This window comes from Bubalus kerabau, chromosome 4 (genome assembly GCF_029407905.1).
Source record: "Bubalus kerabau isolate K-KA32 ecotype Philippines breed swamp buffalo chromosome 4, PCC_UOA_SB_1v2, whole genome shotgun sequence".
Taxonomy (NCBI): domain Eukaryota; kingdom Metazoa; phylum Chordata; class Mammalia; order Artiodactyla; family Bovidae; genus Bubalus; species Bubalus kerabau.
Window position 1 is genome coordinate 172496454 of NC_073627.1, and position 22409 is coordinate 172518862.

A 22409-nucleotide genomic window follows, 5' to 3' on the forward strand; every position below is an offset into this window, starting at 1 on the left:
CAAAGAGTTGGACACGACTTAGCAACTGAACCACAGCAACAGACATTTGATGGATTGTGCTAAGGGGGAGGACAGAGAGGACGGGCATGGCTGAGGGAAGGCTCCCACACTTCATCGTACCCTCCCTCATCTGTGAGCCTGAGGATGGGCTGGAGTAGGGTTGTACTGCCCCTGGGGGCCTGGAGCCTGGGCTGCTGGATTTGGTTTCTCTGCTGTAACAGGCTGTAGGCAACTTGGCCTTCCCTGAGGAGCCCTGCTTGCAGGGCCTGGAAGGGGAGCTGTGTGGAGCTATGCAGACTCATCTGGTTTCTGAGTCAGTCTGCACCCCAGGCCTGTCCTCTGCTCTGGCTCCACCCTTGAACTTGCTCAGGCCCCTGTCCTTAGCCCCTGGGCTCTCAGTTCCCTGAGGGCAGGCACTGTTCAGATCTGCCCTTCCTCCCTCAGGCCTTAGTGCAGAGGCCCAGCAGAAGTTTATCGAATGGAATAAGTGACCCTTTGTGTTGGGAGATTTCTTGGTTCTGATTTCCAGGAAAGGGCTGTTGGAAGGTGATAGGTGTTGGGCAGCACAGTGGTTCCAGTGGCCATGGGAAGCCTGATGTGTTTGGGTACAAGTTGGCTTTGCACTGGTTCAGTTCAGTTTAGTTCAGTCACTCAGTTGTGTCTGACTCTTTGTCACCCCATGGACTGTAGCATGCCAGGCTTCCCTGTCCATCACCAACTCCCGGAGCTTACTCAAACTCATGTTCATTGAGTCGGTGATGCCATCCAACCATCTCATCCTCTGTCATTCCCTTCTCCTCCCACCTTCAATATTATCCAGCATCAGGGTCTTTTCAAGTGAGTCAGTTCTTTGCATCAGGTGGCCAAAGGATTAGAGTTTCAACTTCAGCATCATTCCTTCCAATGAATATTCAGGACTGATTTCATTTAGGATGGACTAGTTGGATCTCTTTGCAGTCCAATGGACTCTCAAGAGTCTTCTCAAACACCACAGTTCAAAAGCATCAATTCTTTGGAGCTCAGCTTTCTTTATAGTCCAACTCTCACATCCATACATGACTACTGGAAAAACCATAGCTTTGACTAGACAGACCTTTGTTGGCAAAGTAATGTCTCTGCTTTTTAATACGCTGTCGAGGTAGGTCATAACTTTTCTTCCAAGGAGCAAGCGTCTTTTAATTTTATGGCTGCAGTCACCATCTGCAGTGATTTTGGAGCCCCAAAATAAAGTCTGTCACTGTTTCCATTGTTTCCCTATCTATTTGCCATGAAGTGATGGGACCAGATACCATGATCTTAGTTTTCTGAATATTGAGCTTTAAGCCAACTTTTTCACTCTCCTCTTTCACTTTCATCAAGAGGCTCTTTAGTTCTTCTTCACTTTCTGCCATAAGGGTGGTGTTATTTGCATATCTGATGTTATTGATATTTCTTCCGGAAATCTTGATTCAAGCTTGTGCTTCACCCAGCCCAGCATTTCTCATGATGTACTCTGCATATAAGTTAAATAAACAGGGTGACAATATACAGCCTTGACGTACTCCTTTTCCTATTTGAAACCAGTCTGTTGCTCCATGTTCAGTTCTAACTGTTGTTTCTTGACCTGCATACAGATTTCTCAGGAGGCAGGTCAGGTGGTCTCTTTAAGAATTTTCCACAGTCCGTTGTCATCCACAGTCAAAGGCTGTGCAGAGTTTGCATTGGTTGAGTTTCAGGGGAAAAAAAATGTGTTAAACACAGATGCCCGAAATCAGATTGATTATATTCTTTGCAACCAAAGATGGAGAAGCTCTATACAGTCAGCAAAAACAAGACTGGGAGCTGACTGTGGCTCAGACCATGAACTCCTTATTGCCAAATTCAGACTTAAATTGAAGAGAGCAGGGAAAACCACTAGACCATTCAGGTATGACCTAAATCAAATCCCTTATGATTATACAGTGGAAGTGAGAAATAGATTTAAGGGCCTAGGTCTGATATATAGAGTGCCTGATGAACTATGGAATGAGGTTCATGACATTGTACAGGAGACAGGGATCAAGACCATCCCCATGGAAAAGAAATGCAAAAAAGCAAAATGGCTGTCTGGGGAGGGCTTACAAATAGCTGTGAAAAGAAGAGAAGTGAAAAGCAAAGGAGAAAAGGAAAGATATAAACATCTGAATGCAGAGTTCCAAAGAATAGCAAGAAGAGATAAGAAAGCCTTCTTCAGCGATCAATGCAAAGCAATAGAGGAAAACAACAGAATGGGAAAGACTAGGGATCTCTTCAAGAAAATCAGAGATACCAGGGGAACATTTCATGCAAAGATGGGCTCAATAAAGGACAGAAATGGTATGGACCTAACAGAGCAGAAGATATTAAGAAGAGATGGCAAGAATACACAGAAGACCTGTACAAAAAAGATCTTCACAATCCAGATAATCACGATGGTGTGATCACTGACCTAGAGCCAGACATCCTGGAATGTGAAGTCAAGTGGGCCTTTAGAAAGCATCACTACAAACAAGGCTAGTGGAGGTGATGGAATTCCAGTTGAGCTATTCCAAATCCTGAAAGATGATGCTGTGAAAGTGCTGCACTCAATATGCCAGCAAATTTGGAAAACTCAGCAGTGGCCTCAGGACTGGAAAAGGTCAGTTTTCATTCCAATCCCAAAGAAAGGCAATGCCAAAGAAGGCTCAAACTACCGCACAATTGCACTCATCTCACATGCTAGTAAAGTAATGCTCAAAATCCTCCAAGCCAAAAAAAAAAAAAAAAAAAAAATTCTCCAAGCCAGGCTTCAGCAATATGTGAACCGTAAACTTCCTGATGTTCAAGCTGGTTTTAGAAAAGGCAGAGGAACCAGAGATCAAATTGTCAGCATCTGCTGGATCATGGAAAAAGCAAGAGAGTTCCAGAAAAACATCTATTTCTGCTTTATTGACTATGCCAAAGCCTTTGACTGTGTGGATCACAATAAACTGTAGCAAATTCTGAAAGAGATGGGAATACCAGACCACCTGATCTGCCTCTTGAGAAATTTGTATGCAGGTCAGGAAGCAACAGTTAGAACTGAACATAGAACAACAGACTGGTTCCAAATAGGAAAAGGAGTTCGTCAAGGCTGTATATTGTCACCCTGTTTATTTAACTTATATGCAGAGTACATCATGAGAAATGCTGGACTGGAAGAAACACAAGCTGGAATCCAGATTGCCGGGAGAAATATCAATAACCTCAGATATGCAGATGACACCACCCTTATGGCAGAAAGTGAAGAGGAACTGAAAAGCCTCTTGATGACAGTGAAAGTGGAGAGTGAAAAAGTTGGCTTAAAGCTCAACATTCAGAAAACGAAGATCATGGCATCCAGTCCCACCACTTCATGGGAAATAGATGGGGAAACAGTGGAAACAGTGTCAGACTTTATTTTTCTGGGCTCCAAAATCACTATAGATGGTGACTGCAGCCATGAAATTAAAAGACACTTACTCCTTGGAAGGAAAGTTATGACCAACCTAGATAGCATATTGAAAAGCAGAGACATTACTTTGCCAACAAAGGTTCGTCTAGTCAAGGCTATGGTTTTTCCTGTGGTCATGTATGGATGTGAGAGTTGGACTGTGAAGAAGGCTGAGCACCGAAGAATTGATGCTTTTGAACTGTGGTGTTGGAGAAGACTCTTGAGAGTGCCTTGGACTGCAAGGAGATCCAACCAGTCCATTCTGAAGGAGATCAGCCCTGGGATTTCTTTGGAAGGAATGATGCTAAAGCTGAAACTCCAGTACTTTGGCCACCTCATGCGAAGAGTTGACTCATTGGAAAAGACTCTGATGCTGGGAGGGATTGGGGGCAGGAGGAGAAGGGGACGACAGAGGATGAGATGGCTGGATGGCATCACTGACTCGATGGACATGAGTCTGAGTGAACTCTGGGAGTTGGTGATGGACAGGGAGGCCTGGCGTGCTGCGATTCATGGGGTCGCAAAGAGTCGGACACGACTGAGAGACTGATCTGATCTTGGATTGATGAGTTCGCATCTGTGGCTGCTGGCCCTATTTGTCTGTTGCCAACCTCCCTCTCCCACCCAACACTGGATCAGGCAGTTTTTGTAGGAGGTTTCTCAGCTCTAGGGAGCCTCAAAGTGGTAATTGCTCAGACCTTGAGCTAATAATACTGTGGATTCTCCTGGCGCCTTTCATCCAAGGACCTCCTCACCCTCCAGCATTATCTGATTCCCACACAGCTCAGAGAGTGTGATAACCCCTATTATTACTCCACCCCACAGCTGAGGACATTGTGGCTCTGAGAGACAAGGGTCGTTGGGGCTGGAACTGGAACAGGCCTCCTGGGCTTCTGAGATCAGTGTCCTGGGCAGGAAAGCAGCAGAGATTTCTGATGGGTGAAGAGCTGGATCAGGGTTGGCTGGAGTCTAAATTACTTGGGACTGTAGCTTAAGCAGTCCAGAGTATGAGAGGCAAGATTATAGTGGTTGGTGGACTGCTGCAGAGCTATAGATGCAGAGCTTCCCTCCTTTCTGTGCTCTGCCTGCCCTTCCTGCGGCCGCCAACAAAGCATGAGCCCCAGCCACCAGCCCAGTTTCATGGGGCATGTCCAGAAATGAAGAGTTGGCATGATGAGGGATGTCTCATTGTGCCCTGAGGAGTGGTGGAGAGATTTTAGACTTTGATCTAAAGAAGAGAGCCTAGAGACTGCAGAGTGAGGTCCAGTGAATGAAAGGTACCAAGAGACTGCATTTAACTCTATAGAGATGGGGCATTGAACAACCAGAATTATCTCAAAAAGGAAAGAGCTCTCATTTCAGGAAGTGAGCTCCCCATCCCTGGAGGTGATCAAGCAGAGGGAGATAACTGCTAAACAAACTTGTCATGGATGGAGCAGATACAGGCTTTCTGGTTGATGTACCGGTTCTCTGCAGACCCTGTGTCCACTGGGAAGATGGAATCAGTGGCTTCTTGAGGTTCTAGGAGGAGTCTATTTGACTTGAGAGACAATTTTTCCCACATGTCACTGAGGAGAAAGAGGGTCCTCTCTCTCTCTCTCTCTCTCTCTCTCTCTGGAGAGCTGCTGGATGCCTATGAGGATGACCTGACGTTCTGTTTTTATACTGTGTTTTTAAAAATAAAAATTGTGAAAGCCACAGGAGAAATGTCATGCCGCCCCTCAATTCTTCATCTGTATTCCAGCCCTTGTCCTTGGATAATCTTCATGTTTCCCCTCTCCCTCCCTTCCTTGCTTCCCCCTTTTCTCTCTCTCTCTTCTTTCCTGCTTTGTCTCCTCTTTAGTTTTTAAAAAATTTTATTGAAGTATAGTTGATTTACAATGCTGTGTTGAATTGTCCTGTAGAGCAAGGCGACTCAGTTTTGTATACATATATTCCTTTTCACTAAGGTTTATCGCAGGGTGTTGAAATAGTCCCCATGCTGTACGGTAGAACCTTGCTGTTTATCCTGTATTCAACAGTTTCCCTCTGCTAGCCCTAGACTTCCATTCCTTCCCTCCCCTCCCCGCTCTCCTCCTTGGCAACCACAAGTCTGTTCTCCGTGTGTTTCCTCTTTAATTTATTTTTAATTATAGAAGTGCTATAGGTCATGGATATATTTGTATTGTTACAACAACTCCAGGAATGGGAGATTGAAATTCCTCTTGATTTCCCTCCCTCCAATTCCCAATCTATTCCCTAGAGGTGATCACTGGTTTTAATTTGACATCCTTCCAGAACACACACACACACATACACAGACACCACACCAAACACAGAGAGATGTATACTATGCGTATTGTTCCACAATTTGTTTTTTCCACTAAAAATCTTGTCTCAGGACCTCCTGGCAGTCAAGTGGTTAAGACTTCGTGCTTCCAATGCAGAGGGCATGGGTTTGACCCCTGGTTGGAGAATTAAAATCCCATATGCCTCTTGGCATGGCCCCAAAATAATAATAATAATCTTGTCTCAATAATGTTCCTATTCCAGGATGCATAGCACTCTCCCATTCTTTATATCAGCCCATACTATCCCACAGCGCAATTATAATTGGTTCATTTAATGATTTTCATTGATGGGTTTTTTGAGTATTTTCAATTTTTTACAATGTTATACAGCCACATGAGTTTTCGTCTATGATAGTTACCTGGAAGTATAATTGCTAGGTTGAAATATAAGGACATTTATATTTAATAGATATTGTCAGAAATTACCCTCCATTTATACTTCCTCCATCAGGGCCTGAGGGTATCTGTTTTCCTTTGTCTTTACCAACATTTGACATTATCATCTCTTAGATTTCTTGCCAGTCAGATTGGGGGAAGATGATATTTTATTGTGAATTTGCATGTCTCAGATCTCCATGAGCTTGAGCTTCTTTTTGTATGTTTATTTGGCCATTTTGTCATCTCTGAATTTCCAATTAGCTGTCCTTTGCTTGTTTTTCTGTTGCATTGTCTCATAAATTTGTTTATGATACATTTAATTGTAACAGACATTTAAAAAGTCTCATGGAGTCAAATTCATCTCTTTTCCCTGTGACCTCTACATTTTTGTGTCTTGCTTAAGAAGGCCTTCTCCTAACTAAGAAACATGTTAAGAGACTCTTCAGTGTGCTCTGGTCCAGGGCTCCTCGACCTTTAATGTGCATGCAACTCCCTGGGGATCTTGTTAAACTGTAGACTCGAATTCAGTAGGCCTGGGCCAGGGCTTGAGACGCTGGATTTTTTAAAATCTGGTTTTGCTGGGTCTTAGCTGCAGCACACAGGATCCCAGCTGTGGCATGCAGAATCTTTAGCTGATTTGTAGCACGTGGGCTCTACTTCCCCAGCCAAGGATCGAACCCGGGTGCGCTGCACCGGGAGCACAGTCTTAACCACTGGACCACCAGGCAAGTCCTGAGATGTTGAATTTCTAATTCCCATGCTTCATGAGATGTTTCTCATGCTTCCACGCTTCTCATGCTGCTGGTTCTTGGACCTCACTTTGAGTAGCAAATCTCTGTGCCAAGATCAGAGAAAGTCTCCTCAGCATTTCTTTAAGGAGGTCAGGATCCTGTGGAAGGATTAGGGGCGGTAGCATTGACTTTGAAAGATCTCTCTGCCCACAGCTGATCTCTTTCCATTTGCTTTTCCCCCAACTCATTCATCCCATGTCCCTGTATTGTTGCTGCCTTCCCAGAACATAGCCTAGCTGTCTGTACAGCTGGAGAGCTTTGGCCAGTCCCTTAGTGTGGACTCCCGACTGAGGCCCACCCCGGGTCCTTAACTCTCAAATCTAGCCTTACTGTCATGCGGATGCAACAATTTTTCTGACTCTAACAGTGAGAGCTTGGCTACCTGGTAAGATAGTGAGCTCCCCATCACCAGGGGAGTGTAAGATTAGGATGGAAAACCACCACTGGAGATATTGAGGCCATGAGGAGGCTTAACTAGGTGGTTTCTGAGCTCCTTTTCAACCCCAAGACTATACAAAACCTTGAATCGCTTCACATGAACAAAAGCACATACCTGTCCATGTCACCCCATGTTTCACCTGGCAAGGAAACGAGGTGAAGTTGTTTCTCTTGCTGTTTCCTCAGGTCAGCTAAAGCTGTCCATTGATGCCCAGGACCGGGTTCTGCGGCTGCACAGTGAGTATGGCTGTGTTCCTCGGGGCTCACTGGGGAAGGGGTGGGCCACTTGACCTTCCACGTGGAGCAGGAATGAGTGGAAGTGTTATGGTGGCCAAGGCTTCTTTCCCCTCTTCGTATAGTGTCCTGCCATGTGTCCATAGGAAAAAAATGGATATTCACTTGGGACTCCTAGAGACCATCCCCTGGTCCCGGCCTGATGTGGAGTCCATGGCAGGCTGGAGCAGTCTTTGGCAACTCACCATCCTCCTTGGCTCCACTGGAGTGGGGCCACAGAAGAGCTTCCCTTACCTCCCCTTCTCCTTGCTTCCGTCCTTTCCTCTCTCTCTCCAGCTCTCTCATCTGTCCACTCGTTCACTGACGGCAGTGTGGTGTCACCGCGAGCGTCACAGTGCAGGAACACAGCGTAGCTTTCCGTCTTTGGAACCAGACTGTGTTTAGTCGTGTCCGACTCTTTGCGACACTATGGACTATAGCCCGTCAGGCTCCTCCATCCATGGGGATTCTCCAGGCAAGAATACCCGAGTGGATTGCCATGCCCTGCTCCAGAGGGTCTTCCCAACCTGGGGATCAAACCCAGGTCTCCCGTGTTGTGGGTGAATTCTTTACCATCTGAGCCACCAGGGAAGCCTAAGAATCCTGGAGTGGGTAGCTCATCCCTTCTCCAGGGGATCTTCACGACCGAAGAATTGAACAGGGGTCCCCTGCATTACAGGCAGATTCTTTCCCAGCTGAGCTGCCACGGAAGCTTTTGGAACCAGACTGTGCTTAGTTGCTCAGTTGTGTCTGACTCTTTGTGACCCCACAGACTGTAGCCTGCCAGGCTCCTCTGTCCATGGGGATTCTCCAGGCAAGAATACTGGAGTGGGTGCCATGCCCTGCTCCAGGGAATCTTCCCAACCCAGGGATCAAACTGCTTTTGGAACCAGACCACTTGTGTCCAAATCTTGGCTCTGATTCTTTTCCAGTGACCTTAAGCAAGCTCAGCTTCTCATCTGCTGGATGGTGATATTAGTACCTATCTTATGATAATAGTACCTATCTTATGGGTTGTGACAAGGATTAAAGGAGTCAATTTTAGTAAAGCACTTAGGATAGTACCCAGCATGTGGTTAACGCTATATGAGTGTTTGTTAAGTAATACAGAAAACCATAAGTTCCCCGAATAGTGATTGAACACGTCCCTGTGTCAGGGGCTGGGGACGCCAAGGAGAAGTGCCCACCTCTGGGTGGTGCTGATACGGTGGCTGGGACAACTTGGCAGAGGGAGTAATGTCCACACTCCGTCCTGAAGGAGGAAGGGGCCTGAGCCAGGCAGAGGGGAACAGGCAGGCCAGGCACTCCACGAAGGGGGAGCCACAGGCGCCAAGGCAGGGGGTCACAGAGGGCACGATGCACTTGATGACTGTCTAACATGTCTGTGGCACAGAGGGGTGCAGGAGTGAGCTGGGACCAGGTTGTGACGGTCTGATGTGCCGCCCAGAGGATTCTATACTTTACCCACCAGTTATCCATTTGTTTGTCCTTCCATCCAGCACACAAGTAGTTACTGAGCTCCCGTCGTGGCCCCACCCTTCTCTTTGGCCCAGCAGACCCTGCCTGTTTCTCCCACCTTCCTGGCTCTTGCTGTTCCGGGTACCCTCCACCCCCGTTCCATCCAGTTTTGTGCCCCCCCTCACCCCTTGAATATATTGGGCTTGCTCGGGCCTCTGCCTTCGCACCCGCGGTTCCTTGTTTCTGAGCCTGCCTTCTCTTTGAACGCCTTTTGAAAAGTAAGTCTCCCTTCCTCTGATGTTGTAAGAAATGTGCCTGTCTTAATCTCATTAAGACTCAGGAAGGAAGGCTCATTTTGCCTCATTTTTCCCTCCCAGGAACCACCGCCTGACCCACCTACAGGGCTGTTGCTTCTGCTCTGTGTCCTCATCCCAATTATACTGTGTACCCTGGTGTGTCTGGGGCACAGCCGGCTTCTACAGCAGACGGGAGTGTAGTGAGAGTGGACCAGATCTGCCTCCCCTCCACGGGGGGCCAGGGAGACCCAAGGCTTCAGCAGGCCTGGGTACTGTCCTCAGCAACCACGCCCACAGGAAGGGTACACTCAGGAACAGAAACTAGGATGCCAGGCAGGATGGGCCAGCAGGCGCCTGGGGTCCTCCGGTCCCGGCCTTGGGAGGCCAAGGTGAAGTTCCCAAGGACCAGCAGAGGGGGATGCTTTGCCTGCCAGAGCCTGACTCCAGCTGTGCAAACAGTTTTTGCCGCGTGCATCTTGGCCTCCCCCAGTCCGTTTGTCCTGCACAGTTTGCTTTGGCTTCACCCCAGTCTCAGGCCCTTCATCGCTTCCAGCCCGTCGCCCTCTCTCCTTTGGCTTCCCAGGCCTCATGCCTCAGACTACAGGGGCTCCGTCTGAGCCAAGGCCTAGGGCTCAATCAAAACCAAACAGAAAAGGGAAAAGAGGCTCAGCTTCTGTCACGTCTACTGTCTGATTTCTACAGGCCTCAGACAAACGAGCCACACTCGCATTCATGGCCAGACACGAACCTCACCCCGAATCTATCCCTTGCCTTTATCTCTCCTTGTTTTCTTTTGCAAATCTTTTTGAGCAGTTACTTTGCCAGGCACTCTGCTAAGTACCTTAGCAGATCATGAGCACATGATCTCATTTAATCTGGCCACTACTGTGTGAGGAGAAGGGGGTGACAGAGAATGAGATGGTTGGATAGTACCACTGAATCAATGGACATGAGTTTGAGCAAACCCCGGGAGATAGTGAAGGACAGGGAAGCCTGGCGTGCTGCAGTCCACGGGGTTGCAAAGAGTTGGACACAACTTAGCGACTGAGCAACAACAACCATGTGAAGTGGATATTATTATCACTAGCCCACTGTTATCACTGATCCATTAAAAAAGGGGCAATTCAGTCTCCGGGGTGAAGCAGCTTACTCACATGGCTAGTAAGTGACAGGCTAAGTTCTCCAGCTTGGTGCCTCCATCCCAGGAGGCAGTCTTGTGGGATAGCACTGGACTGGGAGTCTAGAGGTAGGGATCTAAACCCAGCTTTTTCATTCCCGTTGCTCTGTGACTGGGCAATTTTCTTGCCGCCTCATAGCCTCATGTTTGCCATTAAATGAGGGCTTGGACTCAATAAACTTTACATTCTCTTCTGGGAAGTCAGGGAATTGAATCCTGTAATGTCTCAGTGAAGGTGCTGCCTGAGCGTTGGAGATGGTGGGAGTGGGCTGGACCAGAGCGGGGTTGATATCCAGTGGTCGTTATGCAAAGTAAGAGCCTGGTGATGATTTTCCCCGCCCATCTACCCCATTTTTTCCTCTGTTTAGTCATAGAAGGCAGAGGCCTGATGAGCAAGGAGCCTGGCGTCTGTGATTCCTACGTGAAGGTATGTGATGAGCAGGGTGTTGGGGTGGGTATGAGTGGGGTGGGGGTTGGTGAGGGACCACCTCACTGAGTTCCAAGGTCCCAGCATATCTGCGCTTGGGGCCATTCAGTGTGGCAGCTACCATTCCATCATTTGGTCAATAGGCATTTATTAGGCCTAGCGAGGGGCCCTGAGCTGAGAGAGACCGGCTTCCTGCAAGGACTGGAACCTTGTGGGTGAGCTTGTGCCTCACCACGTGGGTTAGCACCCTGAGTGTGTGGATAGAGGAAATCCAGAGGCGATCCCAAACCTTCTCATGAAAAGCAACGTCTTCACCCCTCTCCTCCCCTAAACCAGAGGCAGTTTGGCAGTTTGGGTGGTGGAGTGGAGAGAGGATCTCTGAGGGCTGGAAGGTCCTGAGTGGAGACCTTACAGTGAAAACAGAGACACCACAGGGGCGGGAGGGGGTGGAAGCTACTTCCAGCTGGAGCCGAAGGCCAGGCACCTCCCAAAGCATGGCAGTCAGGTGTCAGGCGCACCACTCTGCCTTCTTCCCGCAGCCCCCAGGCTGGTAAGAGGCCCCTACGGGCCAGACCAGGGTCAGGATCAGGGTCGGAACCCGAGGCAGGCAGCGAACGACATGAGGACCGGAGCGTGGATGGGGGGCTCTTGGCGGATGCTGACCTGGAGCCTCCTGGGAAGGGGGCATCCGGCAGCTGCTGGGGACTCAGATGACAAGAGGCTATGTGCTTTGTGGGGAAACCTCTCTGCTTGGAGGAAGAGCAGTGGTGGTCAGGCTGTACCCCATCTCTGCCTGGGCCTGGGGCTGCCTCCTTGGTGACCACCCCTAAGAGGCCCTGTGCCAGCATCCGACTACAGTGCCTCCAGACCAGGGCTCCTCTTTCTTTCCCAGCATCTGGAGGACTCCACTCTGTCCTCTGCAGAGGCTGGTTTGAAGGGTGCTGGAGAAGACTAACTTGGAGATACACAGAGTCAGCCATCGGGTTAGGTGATTATGTGGCTCTGACATCATCTCACCCTTACTTTTCTCCAATTCAAGATTTCTTTGATCCCTGAAGATAATCGACTGTGCCGGCAGAAGACACAGACCGTTCCGGACTGCAGAGATCCCATCTTCCACGAGCACTTCTTCTTGTAAGAGTCTGGTGTGGCTGGGTCCTCGAGAGGAGAGGCAAGGAGTGTTTAGCTGAAACAACTCTGTCTGCCAACTCTAGAACCAGATCTAAGCAGAAAAACAGTGACTTCTAAAGGATGTCTTTGTTTTCTCATTCACTTGTATCCTCGCATCCCTGGCACCTGGCCCAGCAGCGAGGTCCACAGTGATAAGGTATCACGTGGCTGCTTCTCAGAACTAAAACGCCCAGCCCGAGGCTGGTAGCCCCTGAAAAAAGGAGGCAACTTCCCGCTGTGCCTCGGGCCAAACTTTCTCCTTTAGCAGGAGGAATTTTCCAAGCTGAGGGCTGTTTTGCTTCCCCACCCGCCCCTCCTCAACTTGCTAACCTCTCTGAACCTTGGCTTCCTTATTTGTAAAATGGGGCTAATAATAGTACGGAGCTTAGAGAGAGCGGAGGTGTAGATGAGACAGTGTAACACAGTGTCCGGTGGTGTAATTATTATTATTTCTTTCCCTCCTCCCTGAACTCTGGGGCCAATGGAAAGGCAACGGACATTTTGTATTTTCTTATTAGTGAAGATTAATCATATTTTGTTATTTTCCTTACTACACCAGGTAATTTTGCTTATGGTAGAAAAATAGAAAAGATCGGTACACAGAAAGAAGAAGAGAGAAAGTACTTCTAGTCCTGCTACTCCCTGAAATGTTTTGTGGCATTTCTTTTCAGGTCTTTGAATTTGTGTGGGCGTGTGTTTACAAAGATGGAATTGTTCTATCATATCGTGTTGTAACCTCCTTTTCATCCTTAACAATGTAATGTAAACTCTTTTGTGAATATAAATATTCACATCCCACTCTATTTGGGCTCTAGTTTGTTTAACCAGCTCCTTATGGTTGGGCGTTCAGGTTATTTCCAGGAGTTGCCGTATGAGGGACTGTGTGGGGCTGGACCAGAGCTTAGCTCTGCTAACACTCTGTGCGGTTTGTTTTGCAGTCCTGTCCAAGAAGAAGATGAGCAGAAGCGCCTTCTGGTCACTGTGTGGAACAGGGCAGGTGATTCCAGGTGAGGGGAACTGCTGAGCTGAGGGGAGACCTGCTCTGGGCTTGTGGGTGGCAGCTAGACAGCTAGCATACAGTGGGGGCTCAAGTAGCGCTTGGATGAATGAATGGTAGTGGTTAAATCTGAGAGGCCGCCACCCCCGGGAGTTCCTGTCACTCCAGGTGATGCCACGGATCATGTTAGCAAGGTGCATTTACTGAGACCTTGGGGTCAATGGGACACTGTCTTGGCCACTGAAATGCCAACCAGCCTACGTGTGGCTTCTTCTCCCAAGCCACCTACTTTTAGGAGGGGATAACAGGCTCTGCGTGGAGGCAAACGATAGTCACAGCACACACAGGCTCAACCCCACGGGAGTAGAAGCTCCATGAAACACAGGCCCATTTCTCTCTAAGTCACCACTGTACCCAGTGCCTAGCACGTAGATATCTGGTGATTATTGAGTGAATGGATACAGGAATGCAATGAGTACTAGGATAGTAATATGGGATGAAGGAGAGTTCATTATGGGCTGAGGCGACCAAGGAAGGCTTCATGCAAAAAGTGGGATCTTCAACTCGGGGCAGAGCGCAAGAATGAGACAAGGAGAGTAGTAGATTGGAAAGGGCATGGCAGGCAGGGACACAGCACGAGCTCAGTCAGGGAGGCAGGAGCATGCTCAGTGGGCTCAGGCTGCCACAAGGAGGCCAGGAGATGCAGAGCTGTATGTAGGAGAATCCACACGGGTCAATCTTTCAGGCAGCCCAGGACACAGGAGGTGGATGTGGTCATGAGTCACGGCGGCCAGTACAGAGCAGAGCAGGACTGCTGGGTGGTGAGGGTGAGAATTGGCTGCTGAGGGAAGGGAAGAGGGTGAGAGCACCTGACTGTGTGGCCTGCTGTGAGCAGCTGGGGCTTGTTCAGCTGGTGCATTGCAAGAAATCTGGGAGACTCTGTGGCCAGTAACATCCATGCAACAGTCGTAGAACTGAAAATGGTGACTGAAAAGGAGCCCAGGTGAATGAAAATTGACTCAATTCACCAGGTTAGACCCAGAGAATATTTGGGGACTCAATGCTTTTGGGTACCCTAAATTTGATAGCCAGTATAACTTTTCAAGTTGAGCCTTCCTCAACCTGCATTGCGGAGAAGGCAATGGCACCCCACTCCAGTACTCTTGCCTGGAAAATCCCATGGATGGAGGAGCCTGGTGGGCTGCAGTCCATGGGGTCGCTAAGAGTCGGACACGACTGAGTGACTTCCCTTTCACTTTTCACTTTCATGCATTGGAGAAGGAAATGGCAACCCACTCCAGTGTTCTTGCCTGGAGAATCCCAGGGATGGGGGAGCCTGGTGGGCTTCTGTCTCTGGGGTCTCACAGAGTCGGACACAACCAAAGCGACTTAGCAGCAGTAGCAGCAACCTGCATTGATGCTTTTGAACTGTGGTGCTGGAGAAGAAAATTCTTGAGAGTCCCTTGGAGAGCAAGATGCAGCCTAAGTCAGTCCTAAAGGAAATCAGCCCTGAATATTAATTGGAAGGACTGATGCTAAAGCTGAAGCTTCAATACTTTGGCCACCTGATTCGAAGAGCCAACTCATTGGAAAAGACCCTGATGCTGGGAAAGACTGAGGGCAGGAGGAGAAGGGGATGACAGAGGATGAGATGGTTGGATGGCATCACGAACTCAATGGACATGAGTTTGAGAAAACTCTGGGAGATAGTGAAGGACAGGGAAGCCTGGTGTGCTGCAGTCCATGGGGTCACAAAGAATTGGACATGACTGAGCACTGAACAACAACCTGCATAGCAAAAGATCTGTCTTTCAGCAGAGTATCTACTTGTTATCGTGGACTGGTGCTCATGGCACTGTAGATCTCATTCACTGAGCTGCCATTTCGTGGCCACCCATGTGGCAACTCTGTTGCAGGTGCTGGGGACTCATGGGGTCAGTCAGAGACTATCCTTCTTGGGAGAGGACCTTTGACAGAGACTTGAGGGTGTGGGTGAGGAGGAGACACAGTTGATAACAAGAGCAACCATTTCCTGGGTGTTAACCACAAGCCAGGGGTTAACAGTGCCTTATCTCATTTAGTTCTTAAGACAACTCTGAGGAAAGTACAAGAAAAACATCAATTTCTGCTTTACTGACTATGCCAAAGCTTTTGACTGTGTGGATCACAATAAACTGTGGAAAATTCTGAAAGAGATGGGAATACCAGACCCCCTGACCTGCCTCTTGAGAAACCTGTATGCAGATCAGGAAGCAACAGTTAGAACTGGACATGGAACAACAGACTGGTTCCAAATAGGAAAAGGAGTACATCAAGGCTGTATATTGTCACCCTGCTTATTTAACTTTTATGCAGAGGACATCATGAGAAACGCTGGGCTGGAAAAAGCACAAGCTGGAATCAAGATTGCCAGGAGAAATATCAGTAACCCCAGATATGCAGATGACACCACCCTTATGGCAGAAAGTGAAGAGGAACTAAAAAGCCTCTTGATAAAAGTGACAGTGGAGAGTGAAAAAGTTGGCTTAAAGCTCAACATTCAGATAACGAAGATCATGGCATCCGGTCCCATCACTTCATGGGAAATAGATGTGGAAACAGTGTCAGACTTTATTTTTCTGAGCTCCAAAATCACTGCAGATGGTGACTGCAGCTATGAAATTAAAAGATGCTTACTCCTTGGAAGAAAAGTTATGACCAACCTAGATACCATATAGAAAAGCAGAGACATTACTTTGCCAACAAAGGTCCATCTAGTCAAGGCTATGGTATTTCCAGTGGTCATGTATGGATGTGAGAGTTGGACTATGAAGAAAGCTGAGCGCCGAAGAATTGATGCTTTTGAACTGTGGTGTTGGAGAAGACTCTTGAGAGTCCCTTGGACTGCAAGGAGATCCATCCAGTCCATTCTGAAGGAGATCAGCCCTGGGATTTCTTTGGAAGGAATGATGCTAAAGCTGAAACTCCAGTACTTTGGCCACCTCATGCGAAGAGTTGACTCATTGGAAAAGACTCTGATGCTGGGAGGGATTGGGGGCAGGAGGAGAAGGGGACGACAGAGGATGAGATGGCTGGATGGCATCACTGGCTTGATGGACGTGAGTCTGAGTGAACTCTGGGAGTTGGTGATGGACAGGGAGGCCTGGCGTGCTGCGATTCATGGGGTCGCAAAGAGTCGGACACGACTGAGCGACTGAACTGAACTGAAGGAAAGTGCATGTTTGTTTTTAAGTTTTCAGAAAAGGAAACTGAAGCTAAGAAAGGGAGTAACTTGCCTAAGGTCACATGGCAGTGAACAGTAGAGGCAAGATGCAAACCCAGGTATTTAGACCCTGGAGTCTTCAGTCTCAGCGGATAGAGTGCAGAGGGCTGGGCCAGCATGGGGTGGGATTTGCAAACTTGTTGGTGTTGCTGGAGGTTAAAAGTAGGGATTGGCTGGAGATAAGATGAAGAGGATGGTGTAAACTAAACAGATGAGTCTATAGGTTTTCTTTGGAGTGTGAGTTTCTCCAAAGGGTCAGTAGTTCTCAGTCCTGGCAATGCATCAGAATCATCGGGGATGCTTGTGGGGAACCTCGGTTCCCAGGAAACACATCAGATTGATTCAGTCCAGATTTTCAAGGGCAGGGCGGAGGAATCTGCATTTACACAAGTTCTCAGGGTGAACCTCATGCAGCCAGTTTGGTGTTTGGGAATCTGGTGATGGGGCGATACTGAAGGGTGCTGAGCAGAGGAATGACAGGGGTGTATTTAGCTCTATCACTCTGGTAAGTCTTGGGAAGGTTGAGGAGGAGCTGGGAGATTCTTGTGGTGATCTGTGAGAGAGATGATTTAGGGATAGAGAGGAGGGAAACAGACTCAAATGCATTTAGCAGCCTAAACCAATAGTGCTTACTGGTGATTTGGCTGTGAGCGCAGTGGGAGAAGCCAAGGATGACTCATGGGTGGCCAGCGATGTCTCTAGTGAAGTCAAAATGCACTGGAGGGGAAGGGAGAGCAGCTTTGCATAGGGCGGATGGAGGTGCCTGGAGGGCAAGCAGCTGAGAGCTGTGCAGGAGAGATGCCATTGCTGACCTGGAGCGCAGGGGAGAGAGAGGTCTGTGGAGATGTGGGAGCCATGGCTGCCAAGGCAAGGGGGGACATTTCGAGCAGCTGAGAGCACCCAGGAAGACAGTGAGTACCCAGGACCATCAGAATCCTGTCTTAAAGGGATGGACACAGGAAGGGAAGGCCCTGAAGGAGACAGAGGAGCCGAGTGTGCCGAGTCGTTTCAGTCGTGTCCGACTCTGTGACCGCATGGACCATAGCCCACCAGGCTCCTCTGTCCTTGGGATTCTCCAGGCAAGAACACCGGAGTGGGTTGCCATGCCCTTCTTCACGGGATCTTTCCAACCCAGAGATCGAACTCACGTCTCTTATGTCTCCTGCGTCGGCAGGCGAGTTCTTTACCACTAGTGCCTGGTGGGCTGCTGTCTGTAGGGTCGCACAGAGTCGGACATGACTGAAGTGACTTAACATGCATGGATGCATTGGAGAAGGAAATGGCAACCCACTCCAGTATTCTTGCCTGGAGAATCCCAGGGACAGAGGAGCCTGGTGGGCTGTCGTCTAAGGCGTCGCACAGAGTCAGACACGACTAAAGCAACTTAGCAGCAGCAGCAGTGCCATCTGGGAAGCAGACAGAGGAGGAGTGGCAGACAAACAGAAGAATGCCTGCTGAGCCCAGTGGACAGAGGCGAGGAGTGGAGCGGGTGCCGGGGGCAGACACCAAACTGTGGGAGTCGCCATTTCCCCTGCAAGAGCGGAGCGAGCCAGGCAGAGCCGGCTGGAGAAGTGGCAGCAACGCACTTGTCGGTTTTTGGAAAAGAGTGAGGCCGGGGAAAGTGAGTCAGCACCCGGGGAGGCAGCGTGACAGAGGCGGTGTCTCCACTTGTTGCCTATTTTGGGAAAGTGAGATTCTTTATTAAACAAAACACAGTCAAGCTTGTGGTCACAGTCCCAACCCAGAGCTCAGAGAGGGACAGAGCAGGCGCAGACAGGCCTGCTTTCTGAACAGATGGCCCTGCCCGAGGTGCCAGCACCACAGTGACCGGCTCGGCGGGCGGGAGGCATGGTTATCGATCCATCTCTGAATGAGAAGGCCTCTGAGCTGCGGGAGACAGGCAGAGCCCTTGCCGGAAACCCCTGCCCTGCTGAACACTCTCAAATCAAACTGTGTGTCTGTGAAGGACAGACATTCAACTTCACAACGTGAAGGACAGCTGCAGAAGGAAGGGAGCAAACATTTATGAACCCTTCTCTGTGCCAAGCACTTTACATACATTAGCTCATTTAATCCTCACAACAACCCTGAGAGGTAGGAATTATTACTGTCTGTCTCTTCAGAGGTGAGGAAACCGAGATTTACTAAGGCCAAGGAACGTGCCCAAGGTGATATCATTGCTCCTGTTTATCAAGCACTGCATGTCTACCAAGAGTGTGGACCTTAAGCATATTTAATCATTATCTATTGTGTGGACACAGTGTCCTCACAATACCATATAAGGTAGGCATTCTTAATGTTTCTCTTTTACAGGCACAGAGAGGTTAAGCAACTTGCCCAAGGTAACACAGCCAGCATGTGGTGAAAACAAGACACAAATCCAGGTAGCCTGGGATCAAATCACATGACATAGTACACTTGACAGGCTCACACAGGTGATAAAGCTCCAAAGCCAAACCTTTTCTGTATCGGTGTGCTTATGCCTCAGGCCACCTCTCATAGCATTTTTAATACAGTTTTATGTCAGTCGTCCAGCTGAATATGTGGCAGTTACATTTTGAGACTGATAGGAGATGAAGGGGGGGAGCATCTGTTTCATGAATTCTCGCGATCCTTCCAGGCACTGCTGTAAGCACCTAGTAGAGAAACAGGATGGTCCAGTGCTGGGAGGGGCAGGCTGATTTCGGCTCCTGTGGTGAGCACGGTGGGAGCTGAGGAGAACCAGGCTTCAGGGCAGTAGATGCTGGCGTAGCTCCTCCTCGCTGTGAGACCGTGGACAGGTCACTTCCCGGCTCTGGGCCCCAGTTTCCTCACCTGTAAAAGGCAGTGATCTCAAAGGTTTCTTTCGACTTGGGGTTCTGTGAGTTTTTAAGAAATTATAGACATTTTCAAACATATGCAAAGTTAGAAAATATATAATAAGCCCTCACATACTTGGAGCCCAGCTTCATCAATGATCAATATGTGGCCGATTTTACTTCATTTACGGCCTCACCCACTGTCCCTTCCTCCAGTGGATTATTTTAAAGCACATCAGCTCATCTGAGCTATAGATCTCTCTAAAAGATGACTTAAAAAACCGAACAGCCACAATGCCATTATCACATTTAAAAATTAACAGTAACTCCTTAATATCACTGACTATGGAACTGAACTACTTAAAAGTTTTGTTCAGTGATGTGGAAAGAGCCAAGCTGAAGCTTCTAATGTCAATCATGGTGTTTTCAGAACTTGTGGTAAGAGAACAGTCTTAGAATTATACTGTTATGCACCAAGTTAAAAAAAAACAACAACAACAACCTAAAACACACACAACATATGTTTGCAGAACGTAAGCTTTTATGCTGATAGTAATTACACAGATGGAGAGGCCGTTCGCTGTGTGTCGCACACTATCTTTGTACCCTCTCCTCTTTCAACTACTTTATAAACCATGCCGGTGCCAAGTACAGCACCCTAAAGTTAGAAAGCTTGTGACCAGAGATGGGGACTGAGACCAAGGAAAGAGAAGATGAATGGGAAAATGTGTGTGCAGTTTAAGTCATCAAATTCAAAATAAATTGAGATTAAATGGGATAAGTCGGTAACAGAAATAGTTTAAGGCCCCTGGGAGAGAAAAGTAAAGTGCATTCCCTTAAAATCATGCATTTTCTTTTTGTTAGCGGGTCTCCTACCGTGTGCTAAAAAATAAACTGAGCCGAGTATAACCATCTCTCCGTATCCACTGGGGATTAGTTCCAGGACCCCCATAGATACCAAAATCCATGGATGCTCAAGTCCCTTCTATAAAGTGGTGTAGTACAGTTGGTCCTCCGTATCCATGGGTTCCTCATCCTTGCATATGGAGGACTGTCTGTACTATTGCTCATGAATGCTCCATGAAGCCTTATCTCTGAGCCTTTGCACAAGCTGTTCCCTTTGCCTGAAATGCTCTTCCTTTCCCTCTCTCTGGCTTCACTCCTTAGGTCTTCTTTGAACATCTCAGTTCTAAACCACTTCTTGCCGCTCTGAGCATCCAGCATTTATTGCCTGCACTGCTCATCTGTCAATCTCACCCTGTCTAGTGACATCCCTTGTATTGCTGCCTTGAACTGCTGTTTAAATTCCTGAGTGTTTGTCTTGTTTCCTTAATGCCGGGGCTCCTTGCCCAGAGCCTGCCAACATGGGAATGATGGATTCATCCATTTGTCAAACCTTCACCAAGTTCAGGGTTCAGCTTTCAGAAGTACCCAAGTCTTGGCCCCTGAGACTCTGTGCCTAGCAAAATTTCAGGCAATCACCAGTTCCCAAGTTTATTGCCTGACTAGTAGATTGCCATGTATTCAGGTTCCGCATAAAAGAAGTCTTTCTTCTTCCAAAGGTTTTTAAAAACAGGCTTCAGGAGTAGCTAATTGAAGAACACTTAGAGGTTCCTGTTTATGGCCATTGATTGTGACAATTTGCTGGGCCTGAAGTATCATGAAATCATTGGAGGCCCCTTCGCAGGAAGCAAAGCTCATGGGAGGCTATCAACCATTTAGCATTCTCTGAGCACCAGGGGATGAAAATTCCACTTACTGAAGAGCAGGAAGAGGCAGCCTTTATTACAGCTAAAGCATCGTGCCTGGGAGATTTAGACAGTTACGGCCGTACCCAGTGTGAAAGGAAAGTGTGCAGCAAGGCAGTGTGGGCACCTGGATACCAGCTGGGTTGCTCTTGAACGTGTTGACAAACAAAACGAAATCCATGATGAGGACTTTGGCAAAGTCTTGACAAGGCTTTTCTGGAGCGGCAGCTCAGGTCAGCGGCTGCCACTCATTCTGGTCACTGCGGCTGCCCCTCCATTAGTGCCGACTTGGCCATGCGCCAGGAGGGAGGAGGGTTTGTTTTTGGTGGTGGGTTGGGGGGTGGATGTGGACGGGTGGGTTTAATGGAGTGACTGCACTGTCCTCTAGGGGGAGATGATTAATCCGGCCTGGTGAGATGGGAGGGGGCTGGCAAGGGGGAGTGCTCCCTCCCCCTTGTTAGTGCAAGGGGGAGGGAGCACTTGCAGCCCAGGCTGCAGGAAAGGGGGGCAGGAAGAGAGCGCGGGGAGTGAGGAGTAGCAGAATGAGAGCAGCTGGTGAGACAGGGCCCGGTGCAGACCGTGCCTCTGCAGGGAGGGGCACCGGGTCTCAGGATCAGTGGCCCTCGTCCTGCCTCTCTGCCCCTCACTCGGCTTGGCTATCTGTGAGAACCCATTTTGCTTACTTTCGGGTGGTAGGCCGCCGCCACCCTTTCTGGAGAATCCAAACAAAGTGTATTTGTAAAGACGTTGTAGACCTCTGGTGCTCACTGGGGCAGGCATGGGTGGGTGGCCTGTAGGATCCCCTGGACGGCTTTCTCCAGACGCCTGTGTCCAGAACCCACCTTGAACCTTCTGGGTCTGGAGCCCGGGAGCAGGCTCTGGGGCACAAGACTCAGGCTCTTCAGGGGGTTCAGTGGACTGGCTTAGGCCGCCCGCAGCCCAGTCTTCAGGGAGGCTCATCTCCAGGGAGTTAGTTCGTTCCAGGCAGTTCATTCCATCCTCGGCTTTGAAATTGCACCTTCCCCAGAACATGCTGACTCCTTCATCCATGTGGATCCCTCAGATATTGAAGTTAACCGTCAAGGTTCTGCTCCAGTCTTTTTATTTTTTAATATTTGTTTGTTTATTTGGCTGCGTCGACTTCTAATGGCAGCTTGTGGGATCTTCATTGCATCGTGTGGGATCTTTCGTTTCAGAGCACAGATTCTCTAGTCTGCGTGGAATGGGCTCTGGAGAGCTCAGGCTTTAGTAATTGCAGCAGGGGTCTCTCTAGTTGCAACACGCTGGCTGGGTGGCTCTGTGGCAGCGGGATCTTAGTTCCTGGACCAGGATTGAATCCACCTCTCTTGCACTGCAAGGCAGATCCTTAACTGCTGGACCATCAGAGAAGTCCCTTCCACTCCAGTCTTAATACCTAT

The 22409-nt window shown here is 48.7% G+C and overlaps 1 protein-coding gene across 1 annotated transcript in view; it reads left to right on the forward strand.

The window, feature by feature from the left end:
- RGS3 (regulator of G protein signaling 3) overlaps positions 1–22409 on the forward strand; it is a 139847-nt gene that overhangs the window by 12940 nt on the left and 104498 nt on the right. The window contains exons 2-5 of the mRNA XM_055579407.1: positions 7572–7622; positions 10958–11016; positions 12056–12150; positions 13125–13193. Coding sequence (XP_055435382.1) covers positions 7572–7622; positions 10958–11016; positions 12056–12150; positions 13125–13193 — 274 coding nt within the window. The remainder of the gene's footprint in view (positions 1–7571; positions 7623–10957; positions 11017–12055; positions 12151–13124; positions 13194–22409) is intronic.